General features: G+C 39.5%; 1 protein-coding gene across 2 annotated transcripts in view; it reads left to right on the top strand.

Annotated features, from left to right (window-relative positions):
* Positions 1-21149, top strand: part of nup50 (nucleoporin 50) — a 65728-nt gene that overhangs the window by 32540 nt on the left and 12039 nt on the right. For both annotated transcript variants that reach the window (XM_078220115.1, XM_078220116.1), the window contains exons 4-6: positions 1672-1858; positions 3387-4004; positions 20431-20512. In XM_078220115.1, coding sequence (XP_078076241.1) covers positions 1672-1858; positions 3387-4004; positions 20431-20512 — 887 coding nt within the window. The remainder of the gene's footprint in view (positions 1-1671; positions 1859-3386; positions 4005-20430; positions 20513-21149) is intronic.

Below are 21149 nucleotides of genomic sequence, written 5' to 3'. Positions count from 1 at the left end.
TGCACCATCGTTGCTTTTATCATCTAATCATTCTTGAAATACTAAAATTGGCCAAGTTTTGTCAGTGCTGATGGTTATTCAGTGTCCCTGAAGGTCTGCCTCAGCACACCTTGTATTGGTGCACTTCTGATGCACCGTATGATTGGGTAATCTATTCAACTTGTGAATAGTAACCTTAATAGGAATATCAACAGATTAAGCAGAATGGAGAAATTAACAGAGCGCAAAAGTTACAAAAAGGACAGCTTGCACAAAAGCATGTGGTGAAATTATTATCTGAAATTTATTTTTAAAAATGCCTTGTGAATAAGCCTCTTGACATCCATAACTTTACCTTTCTGTTCATTTAAGTTTGGTGACTTTTTCTAGCTCCGCACCTGCCACATCCCCTCCCCATCAGCATCAAACACATTGATTCAAGGCACCATACAGCTGTATGCTCAACCATGTTTCCTACACAAACTGTTACTGCAGTAATAGTTATTTCAGATCCCAGTTTTGGCAATAGCCATGCCTTTTTGTCTTTTTCTTCATTCAAGGATTTTGTCCTTTTCATTATTCTTACCGCCCCTTTTAAAATGACTTGTAATTTACTGCTTTCAAAATCTAATTTTCTAAAAGTTCATTTATTCACCTTTGCACCAAAAAATGCTCTTATTTTGTTGTTCAAACGTTGTCTTCATTTCCCCTCAGCCTCACCCTTGCATGTTAGCTCCCTTGGCCATCCTAAAATAACCCACCTTACTTTAAAGATGGATTATTGGTACTGGTGATTTTTTCAACTTTGCAACTTAACTCATGTCCCTTGAGCCTCAACATACTTTGTATTCCTCCCTCCCGTAACGGTGGCGGAATCTCCGATCACGATATTCTTTCTTAAACTCTCCCTTAATTACTCTACCATGTCTTTTGAAAGTCTCCTGAAAATTTAATCATTATGTTTTTGGGTTATCTCTAACTTTTCTGCTGCTATTTGACAACTGTTCTCCTACGAGCCCCTCGAGACACTTTACATTGAAGCTCTTAATGAAAATTTTGTTGGTGACTAGGCACCTGTTGTGTATGTCACCCCTGTCCATTTTGACAGGAATAAATCTGGGTTTTTTTAGAACTAATTGGTCGCACAGTGGTTAGCACTGCTGCCTCACCGCCAGGGTTCGATCCCCAGCTTGGGTCACTGTCTGTGTGGAGTTTGCACGTTCTTCTTGTGTCCGCGTGAGCTTCCTCTGGGTGTTCCGGTTTCCTCCCACAGTCCAAAGATGTGTGGGTTAGGTGGATTGGCCATGATAAATTGCCCCTTAGTGTCAGGGGTCTCGCTAGGGTAAATGCATGGGGTTCTGGGGATGGGGCATAGGTGGGATTGTGGTCGATGCAGACTCGATGGGCTGAATAGCCTCCTTCTGCACTGTAGGATTCTATGGCTGCGCACTTCAAAAGTCTAACTGTTCAAAAAAAAAAGCTTTGGTGCATATAACTGAAAAAAATTCAAAACGTTCTGTGGTTCACTGCAGGATTTTGATATTGACTTTAATACCAGCGGGTGGGTGGCTTTTTCAGTGTTTCTGCACATGAAACTCAAAGAAATACTGCTTTTTTTTGTAAAGAAGTTATTGATAAATCTTGTTATAAATGGCATGCTAACCTTTTTTTTTGCTTTTTAAAATGTACCAGTCGGATGGTGGTGGAGTTTTCAAAGGATTCTCTGGTTTGTCGTCTTCAACGGGAAATACTGGCTTTGGAGGATTTGGAAACGGTTCAGGTTTCAAACCTTTGCAGGGGTTATCCAATGGAAGCAGTGCATCATCCTTGTCTTCGACATCTGCCCTTAGTTGTGCTACTGATGTAAATGATACAGTAGGTAAGTAGAGTCAAATACCAACTGCTGAGTCTATTTCTTTTTAAGATGTATTCCAGGTGTATTACTCTCCCGCTTTGCTCAGGTAGAGATCTTTAGGCCCAAGGTAATATTGAACAATATATGATGTATTGCATCATTTGCATTTATAATTTTTTATATTTAATCTAAACCAATGCAAATTGAACAAATTACTTTCTGACTTTCTATGTAATCTATACATCCATGGAATAATATGGGAACTGGCCATTTGGTGCAATCAGTCTTTGTCGGCAGGTACCCTCCATACAAGCAAATGGTTCCTATAGCCATCCTGTTCCTGTATCCTTTTGAAGAGCCTTCCCTTCACCTACTTATCCAATCTAATTTTGAATGTTGACATAGTTTCTGTCTCAATTACTAACCCTGGAAATGAATACTCCATCCTTGCAACTGTGTCAAGGATTCCCTCTTTTAAATCTCTCGCTATGTTAAATTTATCTATTCCTCCTCTATCTAGGGCTTTTTAATTACTGCTTACATCTACTGTCCAATGCTTTCATAATTTAAAACAATTCAATGAAATCAAAGTCATCTGTGAAAAGCATAATTTTAAAGCTTTTTTTCATATTTGTATTTCCCTATTTATATCAGGCTGCATCCTAGTGAATGTGCACCCTTTCTAAAATATCTATTCTTCCTGTAGTGTAGAGCCCAATATGTCACGTAGTTCTCTGAGGTCTTATTCAGATTTTATATAGGCCCATCAGTGCCTCTTGGATTTTATTTCTATACAGTTGAGGGAAAACCTAGAATTCAATTAGTCTATTTTGAAACCGACTCAGCAACCTGAGGTGCTACTTTTTTAATGTGATAACTTCCAAGTCCTTCTGTTCATCCACAGGATCAAGCCTATTTCCATTCTGCATTTAATTGCTGCTGTTTAATTTTACTGAATGCATCACTTCACATATTGACACTTAATTCAATCTTTCACTTTTTAGCTATTTGCCACCTTTCCCACACCTCCACCCCCCTCCCCGCACACATGCCTTTGTCTTTATCTTTAATCTTAAGCTTCCTATTTTGCTATCATACAAATTTTGACATTTCTTTAAGCTGGCATAATTAATATAAGTAGTACACCAAAGTGATCTCAGCAGCAAAAGGTGCCCCCTTTTGGCTTGGCTTCCCTTTTTTAAATGATTAAATTCTTTGTAGGTTGTCACTTGAGGCACTTATTTGTTTGTGTGCAATAAAACTATGCATGTTAATGTATGCTGAAACGTTTCACTGTTAGATGTCATGTGTTTTGAAGAGTGGGGAATCCAAATGCATTTAATAGATCTGACATTTGAGAGGAAATTTCTACTTATCTCTACAAGTAGTGTGTAACTATATTTTGCACATAATGGATGTTATGTGCCTTCAATATTCTTAAATGGGCTCCTGTTGTAAGTGAAAGTCCTGATCTATGAAGACTGCTGGAGAACTCAACAATTTAATAGATCTTATTTCACAATCTATTTCAATATTTAATTCTATTTCATAGGTTCTTTTCTGTCTAATGGTCCTCCATCAAACCCCCTGGCGAAAGGTGAAATAGGTACTAAAACAAATGGTGTTAATCAAATTAACTCTCGGAGTAAAATGGGCTGCAGTGAATACAACAAACAACTAGCAGCACTGAATTGTTCGGTCCGAGACTGGATCACCAAGCATGTCAATGAGAATCCGCTTTGTGATTTGACCCCAATCTTCAGGGACTACGAGAAGCATTTGACAAGCATTGAGCAGAAATATGGTAGCAGCTCTGACAGTGGTTCAGAGAGTGAGACAAGCAGCAAGAGGCCAGAAAAGCAATCTGTTAACACATTTGGTGTTTCCAAAACGTCACAGGGGACAACCCCACCATCTTTATTCTCATCTGTCAAAAGCAACGATATTATTCCGCTCACTTCAGAAATAAAGCCTGTAACTACAGTGGGAAATAGTGGAAACACCAGCTTCCTCTTTGGGAAAACAGTGGAAAAGCCTCCTTTATCCGGCTTTTCTTTCAATAGTGGTACATCAGGCTCATTATTTGGAAAAGATTTGAACCGAGAAAAGACTGGTGCTCCAACATTTTCCTTCACAGCATCCGAAGAATTGAGAGGCAGTGAACATAAAGGTATGGATACTGTAAAACTTTTTTTCATAAATCATGTTTATATTTATAAATTTAATGGTCCAAAAGTTGAGGTATAATAGCACAGTGGAATCTCTGCTATTAGCCTATAGTTCTTCCCCTGGTCTTCCATCAATATGGGAAAATTATGGATTTGGAGTTTGATCTTAAATATATGTTACAGCAATGCAATAAGCGTAGAAATGAAAACAAGTACGAAATTAAACTTAATCTTAATGGGCATTTGAGAATGATGCATGGAGATGGGGCTTTATTGCTGCTGCCCAAAATGGGTTTAGTCCTGACCTAGCTTCACATGGTTTTTGATTGTATTCTGAGCTGCTTGGCAAATTAGTTCAAATAGCAGGCTACCATCTCTGAATCACAATTGTTACAGCACAGAAGGAGGCTATTCGGCCCATTGCGTCTGTATCAGCTCTCTGAAAGAGCAATTAATCCAGTGCCACACCCCTGCTTTCTCCCTACAGCACTAATCGTTCTTCATTTTCAAATGTCAATCTAATTCTCTCCTGAATGCCTCAATTGAACTTATCGCCACTACACCTTCTTGTAGTGTATTCCAGATATTAACCACTCATTACATGGAAAAGTTCATCATTTGCTCAAATTGCCATTGATCTTTTGCCAATTACTTGAAATCTGTGCCCTTTGTTCACAATATTTCCATCAATGAGAACAGTTTTTCCCCCTCCATCTGTCCAGATCCATCATGATCTTGAACACCTCTTATCAAATCTGCTCTTAGTCTTCTCCAAGAAAAACAGTCCCACATTCTCCAGTATATCTAAATAACTGAAAGTCCTCATCCCTGGAATTATTCTCGTGAATCTTTTCTGCACTTTCTCAAATGCCTTCACTTTTTTTTCCTGAAGTGTGGTGCCCAAAACTAGGCACAATAGTCCAGTTGAGAGTGAATAAGTTTTATCCAAGTTTAATGTAACTTCTTTTGTATTCCATGGCCCTAACAATAAAGCCACCTTCAATGACTTATGCACATATACACCCAGGTCACTTTGCTCATGCACTCCGTACAGAATTTACTTTGGTCTGTGTTTTTCCTACCATAGTGAATTACTTCACACTTCTCTTCTTTAAACTTCATCTGCAATTGTCCATCCATTCCACTCGCTGTCCTTTGAAGTTCTCCACTATCCTCCTCCCAGTTCACAGTGCTTTCAAGTTTCGTATCAACTGTAAATTTTGAAATTGTGCGTTGTACACCAAGGTCTAAATTGTTTGTATGTTTCAGGAAAAGCAAGGGTCTTAACAGTGATTCCTGGGGAGCTCCACCACAAATCCTCTTCCATGTTTCTTGCCACTAAGCCAATTTTGGATCCATGTTACTCCTGTACCTTTTATTTGATGAGCTGTAACTTTGCTTGCAAGTCTGTTGTGAGGCCTTTTATCAAATACCTTTTGGCATTAGGCTTATTAACCATCTTTTACCTCTTCAAAAAAACAAACTCATGCAGATTGGTTAAACACGACATACCCATAACACATCCTTGCTGGCTTTCTTTAAATAACTCAATATGCCCAAGGGACCATTCATGTCCCAAATTATAGTTTCTAAAAGCTTCCCCACCATCGAGCTTGCCTGACAAACCTATAATTGCTGGACTAATTTTTACGCACTTGTTTCAAAAAGGTTGTGACATTTGAAGTTTTCCAGTCCTCTAGCTCCACCCGAGTTGAGGGAAGACTAGAAAATTATGGTCAGTGCCTCCATGCTTTCCCCTCTCACTTGCTTTATCCTTGGATGCATCTCATCCAGTCCTGCTCCTTTATCAACTTTATGTACGGACAGCCTATCCTTTCCTGATCAGTTTTAAACCCTTCAAGTGTCTGACCTACCTCTCCTTTAACCATGACCCGCACAACAGCATCTTCCATGTTAAGACAAGTGGAAAGTATTTATTTAATAGCTCAGCTATGTCCCCTGCCTCCATGCATAAATCCCCTTTTTGGTTCAGAATTTGCCCTACATTTTACCACCCTTTTATTATCTATATGCCTAGGATTCCCTTTTATATTAGCTGCCAGTCTCCTCTTATGCGCTCTGTCAGCTCTTAGTTGCTCTTTCACTTCCCTTCTATATTCAGCCTGGTTCTCTGTTATATTAGCCACCTGAAATCTGTCATAAGCATGCTTTTTCTTCTCTCAATCTCTATCTCTTTTGTCATCCAGGGAGCTCTGGATTTGTTTTCCGTACCTTTCCCCCTTGTGAGAATTAGCCTTGACTGTGCCTGAACCATTTCCTCTAAAGCGACCATTTGTTCAGTTACCGTTTTGCCTGATTACCTTTGAATCCAATTTTTCCGGGTCAGATCTATTCTTGCATAATTGAAGTTGGCTTTCCCCTAGTTAACTATTCCTATTCTCGACTGTTCCTTGTCTTTTTTTCATAGCCAACCTAAACCTTATGGTACAATGATGTCCCCGAAATGTTCTACTGACATTTGATCCACTTGGCCCACCTTATTCCCATCATCTGTGGGTATGGTATCAAACTGAGCATCAAAATGTTGATGAATAGTATGAATACTTTGAGATGTTGTATGGAAAGAGAAGCATGCTTGGGAAGAAAGGGTGACTGGACCTATGGTTACCAAAACCCACCAACAACTAAAGTTTTCCTTATCTCATTTCCAGATCTGCTGTAGACTGATTTGTTTGGTTAATTATCAAATCCATTATCACTGTTTCATGCAAATTGCAAGAAAGTAGAATGTAAACTAGATTAGTCATTTTTTTTGTCTGACTGTTGCCATGGAAGACATGTTGAATTTTCTTCTCAGCTGCTAGAAAAGCATTTTTAGGTGCAGCTATTTCCTTGTACTACTTGAGATTTTTTTTGGTATTGAGATAACTTGTTCATGTTTCGAGGTATGAATTTTGGTTTTGTACTGACAAAAATTGCTGAATTCTGAACGTTATAGGCACTAAAATGTTTTTAACCTTGTCCAAGAAAAGTATCTTAGAATCCCTACAGCACAGAAAGAGGCCATTCGGCCCATCGAGTCTGCACCGACCACAATCTCACCTAGGCCCTACCCCCATATCCCTACATATTTACCCATTAATCCCTCTAACCTACGCATCCCAGGACACTAAGGGCAATTTTAGCATGGCCAATCAACCTAACCCGCACATCTTTGGACTGTGGGAGGAAACCGGAGCACCCGGAGAAAACCCACGCAGACACGAGGAGAATGTGCAAACTCCACGCAGACAGTGACCCAAGCCGGGAATCGAACCCAGGTCCCTGGAGCTGTGAAGCAGCAGTGCTAACCACTGTGCTATCATGCCGCCCTAGGATCCACTATTTATCATTGAAGTTAAACCAGGTCCTGATCGATGCTGTTGATAAATTAATTGTGAGCATTGCCACTTGGTGATTATTATGGTTATCATTGTCTGATGTCCCTGTGCAATTTAGATGAAATGTGTGGTGAAGTAGCAGTTTTTTGCTCCCCATCACAATAGTATTTTCTCCTTGGTAGATCCACTGTGTTGTTACTTCCCCTTTCATGAAAGTATTTTATTTCTCTGAACTAATCTTTTTTTAATTATTTGAATTTTTAACAATTTAAATTTTACTGTTAGGGAAGGTTTTACTAATGTATTTATACCAGATGTCACTAGTGAAACAGTTGCTACTGGGTCATTGCAACAACATCTATTTGCAGCTAGATCAGGCATTTGAATCACTTCATTAACATAGTTGTGGTTTATAGCTTCTATCAAACAAAAAGTAACCTGTCACATTTGTCTGGCATGCACCAAATTTTACAGGACAATTTTCTTTGTGCATTCCCTTGCAGTCGTAATTGCTGTTGTGCCCTACACTAGGTTACTACCATGTCTTTAATATTTGTCTTCTAACCCACTTGGAAAGGAAAGGTAATTGTTAGCACTCTTGCTAATCTGGCAGAGGCAGTTGAGCATTGCTGATTTACTAGCACAAGAATGTGGAATTGGACTTGTGATATACTTCAGTCAGTACCCTGATGACGATGGAAAACAATTAACAAAGCTCTCTCCGTTAATCTCTATTCTTTCCTTCGGGAATAACCCCTATGCTGATATCATAGAATCCCACTCATTGCTGGTTCACACCTCAAATTGATGATGCAGTATTTTCTATGTCTTGGTCTTTTTCCTTTTGATCTCCTTAGGGAGTCTACTTTCTTGCATGAAGGCTCAACACTCTTTGGGCCAAACGGCCTATTTCCATGTTGTAACCCCAATGTATAAGTGCTGTTCAAGATTTCTCACAATTTAGCAATAGCACACGAGTTATATTTCTGAATGGGGATCTTCCTATTCATTGGACAGATCTGTGCAGTAGCAACATTAGCTGTTTCATGGCTTCATTTGGGAAAGCCAGTTCATGTTCCAGTTCTATGCAGTTCTTGACACAATGTAAATGGGGCCCATGTGTAGTCCTGCCCATGCACCATCACTTAATTTATTGGTCATGCTGTAGTTGCACACTTGCCCAGAGTTAAAAGGCTGTGGGATCAAGCCCCTTTCACAAACTTGAAATTTACGATGGTGTTTTGTTGCGGGGAAATCACAGCCAAAGAGACCAGTGAATTCATGGGGGGTTCTGCTGAAGCTTAACTTTCTCAGCTGATGTTGATAATGTTGCTTTCATATTCAAGTGGGGTCTCTATTTGGAGAAGAAAAGTTCATGAACTCGTGAATTAGAGTGGAGTTCGCCATGCATACTAACTTTGGACATAGAGTCATAGAGGTTTACAGCATGGAAACAGGCCCTTCGGCCCAACTTGTCCATGCCGCCCTTTTTTGTAAAACCCCTAAGCTAATCCCAATTGCCTCCATTTGGCCCATATCCCTCTATACCCATCATACCCATGTAACTATCTAAATGCTTTTTAAAATACAAAATTGTACCCGCCTCTACTACTACCTCTGGCAGCTTGTTCCAGACACCCATCACCCTCTGTGTGAAATAATTGCCCCTCTGACACTTTTGTATCTCTCCCCTCTCACCTTAAACCTACGCCCTCTAGTTTTAGACTCCCCTTCCTTTGGGAAAAGGTATTGACTATCTACCTTGTCTACGCCCCTCATTATTTTATAGACCTCTATAAGATCACCCCTCAGCCTCCAACGCTCCAGAGAAAAAATGTTGAAACTATCTTGTGCAAGGCAAGACATTGTGCTTTTTGGAGCCACAACAGAGCAGCTGTATAACACACACATTTTTGGACAGTCTCCTCCCCATTTTTCTTTTTTCCACCTACCACCCATTTTTCAGGAATCAATGGTGCTAGATTATTGGTATACATATTTGGCACAGCAGCTGACTGCGATCTGAATCGTCCTTAGTCACTTGGCAATTCACTGATGCAAAGATACTTTACATGTCTAAACTTCGTAGATGCCATCAGATAATCATCAGCTTCCACACTTCAGCTGAATTACTGTGTAGGGATCAGGATAGGGATGAGCCTTTCTCACATTCACTTGGAGAGATTTTTATTTTTCCTGATCTCCAGCATTACAAAAATCAGGATGGAAGGATCAAAGTTGATTCTGATAAACTCCTGCTAACCTTGAAAGTGATAGTCTTGGGCATTTAACTATGTCTGCCCAATTGTGTCAGCTTGTGCCTCTTGCCTCTTAGTCGGAAGGTTGTGGGTGCAGGTTCCATTGCAGGCCTTTAACATAAAAATGATGGTTGACACTCCAGTGTGGTATTGTGGGATGGTGTACTGTCAGAGATGTTGTCTTTTTGATGAAATATTAGACCACCATTCCCGTCTTCCCTCTTAGGTGAACTTGAAAGATCCCTTGGCACTATTTTGAAGAATGGAGAGTTATCCCCACTCCTAGCCAATATTTATCCCCCAGTATCTGGTCATAATCACATTGTTCAGAGCAAGCTTCCATAAACTGAAATTGGCTGCCATATTTTCCGCATCACAACAGTGACTGCACTTTGAAGGGCTTAATTGTCTATAAGACACTTTGGGATGTCCTGTGTTTGTGAAAGACATTATATAAATGCAAGTCTTTTTCTTTTTGTCAATTTCACTACTCCAAAGTAGAGTCCTTCTCTCCCATTATTATGGTCTCTACGGGCAGAATTATTTGCCACTTGCCCAAGTGAGAGAATAATTAGGCTAATATTCACCACTGTTTTCCATGTATAATCTGCTAGTCATTGTTTGTCATTTGCTGATTGCAAAATGGAAGAAAGACATTAGACCTGTTTATATGGGAATGCATTCTGGTTTAAAAATTTTTTTTGACCTATCTTATTCAACAGCATAAATCTAGTTCCATCTATGTCCATTAGGTAGCGGTCACGTAGCATCTCTCCCTCTTGAGAGAGGACAATTAATATTTCAGGCTATTTTCTTTGGTTCATGTTTGTAGAACATATATTTGGTGAAGATGTAATGGAATTTGCTTTCTAGTTGACATCTTGTCTGAAATTGGGACTTGACTCTAACCTCCACCAGCTGCTGTGTTTGTTTTTGGAACTTCACAGAAATTATAGAATCATAGAATAGAAACCCTACAGTGCAGAAAGAGGCCATTCGGCCCATCGAGTCTGCACTGACCACAATCCCATCCAGGCCCTACCCCAATATCCCTACATATTTACCCGCTAATCCCTCTAACCTAGGCATCTCAGGACACTAAGGGGCAATTTTAGCATGGCCAATCAACCTAACCTAACCTAAATTGTGATTTAAAACTCCTATTCTGGCTTTTTCAATGAATGCACTCTTAGTTTCAAATCTCAAGATCGAAGTCAAGGCACTAGTAATTAATCATCTCTCTTTGTTCTTGCATTTTGTCCAGTTTGGTAGACATAGATAACTGTCTTTGGTACATTCATCTGGCAACTGGGATCTCTGCTCTTCTGCAAAGATCACCCTCCTTGTCAAACAAACTTACTGCATTAATCTCTTGTGTTTGGGAAATGCAGGTAAGAAAGGATGCCTGTCTTTATGGTGCAATCTTCATATTTTTTTTAAAATGCATTCTCCGAACATTGGCCCTCTCTTTACTGTGTTGGGTAAAATCGAACTGTTCCATTAAATATTTAGTTATATGTTGACAGATGATCACTGTCATATGGTGTGGTGCTATCTGATGTTAGGCCCAGAGATATTAAAGGGGGTGGCCAACTGTTTCACCAGAATGTTAATCAGATTCTGGCTTAATTCCAGTGATGTCTAGAGGATGCATCCTTCAAGAATGACAATTTCTCTATAGATTTTTTTTAAATCGAGGATAATACTTTGAAGGTTCTGAAATCAAAGTCTATGCAAAGCACAAAAAGCCTATTGTTTCCTGCTACTTTCAAACAACATCCAAATCAAAGTGTTTTGAGGAATTTGGTGACCCATAACCTGATTTTCTCATTATTCTTTTGCTTCCATCTTGCCTCTCTTCCCCCCCCCCCCCCCCCCGATCATGGATAACAATTGGGAGCAATAGAGCCCCCACCATTTTCTTTTCTTTTCCTAGCTTTGGGTGTGGAATCCTTACCTTGCGGATCTACTTGTTTTTCTCCCATCACATTTCTGGATTCTGGGAGTTTCCCCCTGCCAGATTTTGTATGCTTCCCTTCTACTCGCTTGTTGTAACTTTTTTCACATCCTCTGACCCATCTTTTGTCTCTGTAGTTTTCTCATTATTATTTTGCCTTGCACGATTGTCACTTGAATTTTACTCTGCCCTATGTTCCATCACAGAATTCTTTTCTCCCATTAGTCTGCACCGTTCCACCGCCTGTATGCCATTTTTCTTGGCTCTGCACTTTTAAAAGTAGCATACGTAACATGGGTGCTCCACATAAATGCCAAACAATGATCTCCATTAAGAGAAAATTCAACCATTGTTTAAGAAGGGCAGCAGGGATAATCCAGGAAATTATAGGGTGAGCCTTGCATCAGTGGTAGGTAAATTATTGGAAAAGATTCTTCGGGACAGGATTTACTCACATTTGGAAACAAATGGATTTATTAGTGGTAGCATGGTTTTGTGAAGGGGAGGTTGTGCCTCACTAACTTGATCAAGTTTTTTGAATAAGTAATGATAGATGAGGGAAAGGCAGTGGATGTTGTATACATGGACTTCAGTAAAGCCTTTAACAAGGTACCTCATGGTAAACGGGTACAAAAGTTGAAGTCACACGGGATCAGAGGACTGCTGGCAAGATGGATACAGAACTGGCTTGGGCATAGAAGACAGAAGGTAGCAATAGAAGGGTGCTTTTCTGAATGGAAGGCTATGATTAGTGGTGTTCCACAGGGATCAGTTCTGGGACCTTTGTTGTTCATGATGTATAAAAATGATATGGAGGAAAATGTAGCTGGTCTGATTAGTAAGTTTGCAGACAATACAAAAATTGGTGGAGTAGCAGATAGTGAAGAGGATTGTCAGAGGATACAGCAAGATATAGACCGGTTGGAGACTTGGGCGGAGAAATGGCAGATGGAGTTTAATCCAGACAAATGTGAAGTAATGCATTTTGGAAAGTCCAATGCACACAAGAATTATACAGTAAATGGTACAACCCTTGGGAGTATTGACAGGCAGAGATATCTGGGTGTACATGTGCACTGATCACTAAGTGCTATTGTACATGGATAAGGTGGTCAAGAAGGCATACTGCATGCTTGCCTTCATTGGTTGGGGCATTGAATACAAAAATTGGCAGGCCATGCTGCAGCTGTACAGAACCTTTAGTTAGGCCTCATTTGGAATATTGTGCACAATTTTGGTCACCACAATACTTGAATGCTTTGGAGAGGGTACAGAGGAGGTTTACCAGGATGTTGCCTGGTCTGGGGGGTATTAGTTATGTGGAAAGGTTGGATAAACTCAGTTCGTTCTCACTGGAACGATGGAGGTTGAGGGGCGACCTGATAGAGATCTACAAGATTGAGTGGCATGGACAGGGTGCATTGTCAGATGCTCTTTCCTAGGGTAGTGGAAGTCAAGTACTAGGGGATATATGTTTAAGGTGCGTGGGAAACGTCTAGAGGAGATGTGCGAGGCAAGTTTTTTACACAGAGGGTGGTGAATGTCTGGAACGCTCTGCACGGGGAGGTGGTGGGAGCAGGTACGATAGCAGCATTTAAGGAGTATCTAGACAAATATATGAATAGGATGGAAATGGAAGGTAATGAACTCTAAGTGCATACGGTTTTAATTTAGGCAGGCATCATGATCGGCGCAGGCTTGGAGGGCCGAAGGGCCTGTTCCTGTGCTGTACTGTGCTTTGTTCATCTCATAACATTCAAAGGCATTACCATCGCTGAATGTTCTACTATCAACAGGCTGGGGGTTGCCATTGACCAGAAACTGAACTGGACCAGCCATATAGATATCATGGCTACAAAAGTAGGGAATTCTGAAGCAAGTAACTCACTGTCCACCAGCTACAAGATATACATCAGGAGTGTGATGGAACACTCTCCACTTGCCGGATGAATGAGGCTCCATCATTGCTCAAGCGTTTAACACCATTCAGACAAAGCAGTACACTTGGTTGACACAACATCCACCACCTTAAAAGTTCACTCTCTCCACCACTGATGCACAGTGGCAGTAGTGTACCCGATATAAAAAATGCACTGCAGCAATTCCCTAATGCCTCTTCAACAACACCTCTCAAATCCACAACCTCTGTCAACTAGAAGAAGAATGGCAACAAGTCCATGAGAACACCACCACCTGGAAATTCTTCTCTGAGCCACATACCATTCTGGCATATTGCTATTCCTTCATTGATCAAAATTCTGGAACTTGCAGCACTGTAAATATATCTACCAGATGGATTGCAGTGGTTCAAGAAGCGGGCCACCATTTGAAGATGTGCATTATCTGAGTGACTCAACCTATAACGAAAGATTGAACAGTCTTGATTTCTTTCCTCTAGAAGTAGAGTAAGGGTGATGTCATGCCTTTAAAATCATCGAAGGATTTGATAGGGTAGTTATAGCGATAATGACCCAGAATCTCTGGATGGTCATACCCTGGATATGAAACGGGCCCCCCTCCCGCAAATCCTTCAGAAGTCCCCACACACTTACAACATGGGAATTGCCTGACAAGTTTGGACTTAATGGCATCTGAAACCCTTTAAAACTGAGTGAGTTGAAGTTGGAGACTTTGAATTGTTGCCAGGATAGTTACCCAAGAAAATTTAGGATTAAAACTATTTCTACTACTACTCTCCCCCATCCCCCTCCAGACCAGTAGACCACCTGACTATACAGGACCCCCCCACCCCTGACCTGACTACCATCTTTCTCCCTCCCCAATCTTCTCACGTCCCAGCCCCTTCACCCTACTTTACTGACTTACCTTATGCATTTGTCATCTCTCCATAGCTTCTCAAAATAGCTTTGGGTCCTTTAAACTTACCAGAATATGGCAGTTACTGCTGTAAAACAAGGGCATGGCATGACTTGGCTTCCCCCAACACTTGTGTTCTAATGAAGGAAGGACTTCCAGGTACACTCTGCATTTCTGAGGAGGCCTAGTTTAGAACTCTAGGCGAGAAATATGGAGCTCCAGTATAAAGTGAGTGAATAGGAAATTCCACAGAGATTGCCATTCGTCTGAAGATTCAGCCCATGTTTCCACTTGTGGAGAGACCAGAGCTAAGGTCCATAAATATAGTCACGAATAAATCCAGCAGGGAATTGAATTGTGAGAATGTGGAATGTGTTACCACAGGAATTGTTGAAATGAATGGTACAGATAAATTTTGAGGGGCAATTAGATGGGTATGAAGATGTTCTCTACAAGTGTCTACCACAAGCCTACCTTCACTGGTTAGTATATTCATTGGAATTCCTATAGTTCCATGTGCTATAAGATTGGCCTTATTGGCAACCTTATCCTGCAGGATAATGGCTACACTGATCCTTCCTTGCTGTATAAACTCAAGAATGGGCCTCAGACTGCCACTTTTACTCGTGAAAAATGCCCAGTCCTCCGATTACCCTGGAAAGCCAAGGTGCCTCAAAACTCTGAACAACTAGCTGTTTAATGCTGTTACTATGCGATAGCAACATAAGTGGTATTCTCCATAAACAGGATGCTGCCTACAAACCAAAAAGACATCTTGCCTATTAGACAAATGAGTAAGGTGGTATGTGAATTTCAATGCTGGTGTGATGCCACGTATGTAAGCTACATATATTTACACGAAAGATCCTGCCCTTTACAGATAGAAGGAGCATATCTACATGCTTTTTTTTTTAAAGGAAAGACGGGAGAGGGTGGGGGCAGACATTCTCTAGCGCATTTCCCATGACAATGCCTTGACCAATCAGAGTTGACCTGCCTAATGTGAACAAAAGCTTGGCAGTTAACTATTGCCTGCTGCATACCCCATGGCAACACCTCTACCAATCAACATTCTCTTCTGATCTAGTATAGGTTGTTGTTCCTTTACGTTCTTGAGAACTGTCCTGATGAGTGCAAGATAAAAAGCTTCAACAGAATATTTCTTTTACTCTGCAATACTAAAGATGATGATGGATTTTAGATGTAAAAGTAGAAACATGATGATGGATTTTAGGTGAAGAATGGGAGGAGGCCCATGTAAAAGTAGAAACATTGGCATGTACCTGTCGGGCCAAATGGCCTAATTCTATGGTGTACATACTGTGAGGCTCTGGAGCATTTGGAAATACCAGCATCAAAAGAACTAGGCTTTGCTGCTTTATATTTCTGCAGGAAAGACCCATGTTGGGGCAATTATACTATTGCAGCTGTGGTATTGTGATACTATCCAGAGAGTAGAACATTTCCTAAAGTACCTGTGAAACTGCAATGAGTCTTGGCAAATTATAAATTGGGGATGTAATTTAATTCTGAAATATTTCCTGCAGATCACACAGTTGTCAACTATTTGTCAGCCCTTTTAATTGTCTTGCTTTTTAAAAAAGGTTGCTCAAGAGTGAACATCGAATTTGAATGTAGTGGAGTTTATTTTTAGTCCAGTGACATTGTATTTTGCAACCCTTATTAATATACAAACTGTTGATCAGATCTTCTAATTAGCAACAAAATAGAAAGAGGGTTAGACTGTTTTGTTCAAATGTGCATTCAGGGATCTGTAACTTCGGAAACAACAGACAGTCCTGAGAAAACATTTGAAATTACTAAAGCTCTGAAATGTTGCAGGACATCTTTGCACTTCAATGAAGTTTGTACTACTCATTTCCACCCCATTATGATAAGTGATTTCACAGGTGTCCTGAATGACTTCTGACCAATCAATTATACCAATATGAATCATGAAATTAATGATTTTGGTATTTGATTGCTATGATTTACTGTAATTTCTATAGATTTACACAAAATCTAATAAAATAAATCTCCGTGGGCCATTATAAAGCTTTGCATTTTACTGTCAATTATGACTTGCATTATTAACTCATTGTATTCATGTTGGCCTGTTTTGACCAATCTTGCTCATCATTTGAAAAATGGGGCAAGACTGGTGAAGTTTGTTGTAGCTATGCAGTCTAAGGACTTAAGCTCTACTGCAGTTGATTTGTATTTTATTTATTTGTAACATTTATTCTTGTGAAATCATTTTTGTCACCTAGTCTGTTTTTTCTGAAGTGGAAGCAGTAGTTGTCTATGCAAAATGTTTATATGAATAACTGTTTTCAATTAAGAGATGAATGTACTCTTTATGAAATGTGAGGTAACTTAAGAATTAACCTCTGTGTTCTGCTGGCTCTAACTCTCAGCCCCACTGCCTCATTTAAAATGATCATCCTCTTGTATAAATCCCTTCCTGGTTCACACCTCCCAGTCTCTATAATCTCCTCTAACGTAATGGCCCCCCACATCCAAGTAATACCTGTTTGGCTCTGGCCTGGCGCACCCTCCACAAGATTTTGGTCAAGGAATCAGAATAGTGGTTTAAAGTAGTTTATTAAGAAGTGACTGTTTAGATATGATACATTAGTCAAATAGGAAAGACATATGATGTGTAACAGATGAAATGAGTTATCAAACAAAAGGACAGGTGAAGTGGGGTGTCTTTTCTATTCTGTTTCCTTGAGCTAACTTGAGTAATAAACTGAAGCCAGCATGGATGCAATTTGGAAAGCTTTCCTCTGTCCAAAGTGATTTTTTTCTTGTTTTATGAAGAGTCATATTGGACTCTACATTAATTCTGTTCCTCTCTTCTCGGATGCTGCCAGACGTGAGTTTTTCCAGCATTTTCTGTTTTTATTTGTTTTAATTCTCTTGGGCGAGTGAATGCCTTATGTCAATCACTCGATTCAGTCATGTCTTCCTGTTCAATTGTCCAATCAAAAGGGATGGATACCCAATGTAGACACCTTTCCCAGCCTCCTGTTATGCCTGGGATTTTTTTTGGCTTATCTTTTCTAAGAACATCCCATTCATTTAATTGGCATAAGGATTAATTTTGACAGGCATGTCTATGAAGCCTATGTGATCCATGTAGTAATCTCTTGAGAACAATGGACAGTTGACAGTGTTGTGTCTTTGTCCGGAGTTTAGGAAATAAGAGAAAATCTTAATTAAAAAAAAAAACAGTCTCAGCATTTCTATTAACTATTTCTAGTGTTTTCTCTATTTTCAAAATGACTATTGTAACTATTATTAAAACTACAATTTTCCTATCACTCTGTTTTACTCACTGCTGACCATGTTTTTATCCATCCAAGTTTTACTCTGGAATTCCATTCCTGAATCTTTGCTTTCAGGCACTCTTAAAAATCAACACCTTTGACACAGCTTTTAATCAACCGATGCTAATAACATCGCATCTTGGTAGTGAAATGCAGAAGGGGGTCATTCAGCCCTTCAAATCTGCACCAGTTTTTAAAAAATAATTTTGTCCCACTCTCTGGCCGTTTCCCCATATTTCAGTCTTTTTTTTCTTGCACATATATCTAATTCTCTTTAGAAGGCAAGTGATTGAATCAGTTTTCACCACCCTGTTAGGCAGTGCATTCCAAAACTTGCCAATTGTGTAAAACTATTTTTCTATGTGTCATCTCTGGGTTTTTTTTTTGCCAATCATAAATCTGTCCCCTAGTTTTCGATCCTTCAGCTATTGAGCAGTTCGGTTTTTTTTACTCCCTCAAACTGTCATGATTCTAAACACCCCTCCTAAATCTCATCTGCTGCTCTTTCTGAGGAGAACAGCCCCAGCTTCTCCAGTCGTAATCCCCCATCCCTAGAACTATTTCAGTCAAATCCAAGTGTCCGCTTTCCAAAACCCCTCATCCTTCCTACTGTGCGGTGGCCAGATTTGGATGCAGTTCTCAGCTAGGACTGAACCAGTGTTTGTTAAAGGTTTAGCAGAACTTCCTGATTTGTGTGCTCCATGCCTCTGTTTATAAAGCGTAGCATCCCATGGACTTTCTTAACAGCTTTGTTAATCTGTCATGTACTTTGAAAGATTTATGCAAAAATAATGTCAAGTTGCTCTGTTCTCCTGCACCATTTTAAAGTTACACCATTTACCTTGTATTGTCTCTCCATTATTGCCACCGTCATGAAAATATCTAATTTTGTGATTCATGTGTTTTACGAGTAAAACTTTTAGGTTGGAATTGAAGTTTTTTAAAAAAGCTAATGGAAGCATCTGGTGTGGGAAACTGATAAACAGCCCTGAAATAAGTGCAATTCAAACAAAACTTGGTAATTACAAATCAAAAAGGGACATTTTATTATGTTACTGGGATGGTGATAAAAGATATTCACACCTAGGATTATAATAGCTACTTTAGATCCATCTGGAGGTCTCAAGACATCTCAGAAATGTTTTAAAGTTGGAGTGTAAACCGGGGAAGTTTCAAATTATTCACGAAGGTTCCCCAGATCAAAGACGCTAAAAGCAAATTGTAAACACTGGGTTTCTTGATGGACATGATGTGGAGATGCCAGCGTTGGACTGGGGTGAACACAGTAAGAGTTTTAACCTGGTGTTGTTAAAACTCTTACTTTCTTGATGGAACCAGAGGGCTGTTATTTGCATTAGAAATTCAAATTATTCAGGTGGATCCTAGAATCAAAGGATTGAGTTGAAGGTAAAATAATTTGTTTAAATTTCTGTTTGGAACATCTCAGGTATGCCATAGAGAGAGGCTATGAAGTATGGGGTTTATCCCACAGAAACAGAGTCAGCTTGGTAGGATGTGGATAGGCAATTGGTTATCTGCCTGCAGCCAGAACAATGAGCATAGAGACCATTAGTAATCAGGGGTGTTCCTGATCTAGAGTCACTAAGCAGGAATTGTGAGCGAGGCCTGTGTTTGGAATGCAGAGTCCAAGTGCATGAGGAATTAAAATTGTCAGATCTGCTGGTAAAGCTAGTGCAAGAGATTGACAATGAAATCCTCACAGAAGTCATTGAGTGCCAGACTGAGAAATGGAGGAGACTCTATTTGCATTCCGCAGAGCTGTTATACACTCTTGTTTTGGATTCAGAAAAACCGAAGGAACCCTTAAGATCCTGTAATGAATTGAGGAACTCTTGAATGGAAAGAAAAAATAGAACAGGGGGTGTCCTGCTTCGATTTTCAGGCTTAAATAATGGTTTGCAAAATATAGTGTTTAAATTGGTATTTGTTTTGTTTAATTCTTGTGCAGTGTAAGTTTTTGTTTAAAACATAATCTTGTGGTGTAATTTCTTTCAGTTAAATCTTAATGGTTTCCTTGGAGATCATAACACTACCAAAACCTATTACTTCACAAGATATCTGCATTGAATTTCATGTGATTGTCCATTTCACCAGCCTCTCTCCTTGCTTGCTTCAGCATCTGTGAAGTACCTTGGATTTTTTTTTGCATTCAAAAGGATGAATAGATGTCAGTTGTTGATATAGTGATCTTTTAGATTGTTATTAAAAATAAGAGACTTGAGTGTTAGATGTTGTTTGTTCACAGTAAAATCCAGTCAGATGTTGTTAGAGATGGACAATAAATGTTGTCCTTGCTATTGACACATCTTGTAAATGAATTTTTTAAATTGCCATTTTATAAAAGTCTTAATTAGCAGAGAACGCCACAGCTTGCACAAAGCCATATGTGGAACACATTATTTCTGCCATTGGTGATTCAAGCCATTTTAAATGTTTACTTTTTAGTTATGTTCTTCATACTAAAAGATGGAGAGAATGCATTTAGACTTCTGATCACACCAATTATTTATTGTGCGGCAAAACTAAATTCTGCAATCATTAATAGTATGGCATAACAGCCCAATTATTGCAAATTTATGCTGTTACACAGAAGCATACTGTTGCATCTGTCATGCCAGTATGAGTCTACTTGATCAAATTATTCTACTTTTCACAACTGTTATTGTCTTGCCATTCTAAGCTCTTGCTTTTACCAATTGTAGATGGAAAAGATGAAGAAAATGAAGAACCTCCTAAACCAATTGTGAATGAAATCAAAGAGGATGATGCAATCTTTTCCAAGAAGTATGTAATTTTATTCTGAAATATTGTTAAAGCCGAGTTCTACAGATATTTAACTGTTTTTGTCACTGCTACCTACTTCATTCACCTTTCATACCTAGTAATGAGTGTTTTGTATTTTGATAATCTTCCGAAGCTTCTCTTTTTTCCCTATTGATTCATGATCCAAATGTGCAAGTCAAAATTGCCTTCGTTCCACAGAGAAAAAAAACAAGATATGAATTCTCCTTTCAAATCCATTTGAACCCTGCACAATCGAGCAATATCTCATTCTGCTGTATATAATACTGCTTTAATTTTCTTCCTATACATAGAAATGCATAGACGTTACAGGATGAAAATGGACCTTTTGGCCTAATTAGTCAGTCTCTGCATTTATCTTCCACGTAAGCATTTATCTATGATGTTTCCATATCACTTCAACTCTTTTCCTTTCACCCACCTGCCTAATCTTTAATGTCAACAGTTTCTGCCTTCGTTACCCTGGAAATGAGTTCCACGTTCTCACATCCAACCTTCTGTGTAAAGAAGTGTCTCCTCTCCCCTTTTATTGTAAATCTTAAATTAAATATTATATCTACAGCCCCTCATCTGGACCTGTCGGCTGCAAGAAACAGTCTGCTTCCATCTGCTATGTTTA

The sequence above is a fragment of the Mustelus asterias genome, chromosome 9, assembly GCF_964213995.1.
Source record: "Mustelus asterias chromosome 9, sMusAst1.hap1.1, whole genome shotgun sequence".
NCBI classification, from domain to species: domain Eukaryota; kingdom Metazoa; phylum Chordata; class Chondrichthyes; order Carcharhiniformes; family Triakidae; genus Mustelus; species Mustelus asterias.
This window is presented reverse-complemented; position numbering and strand designations above follow the sequence as displayed.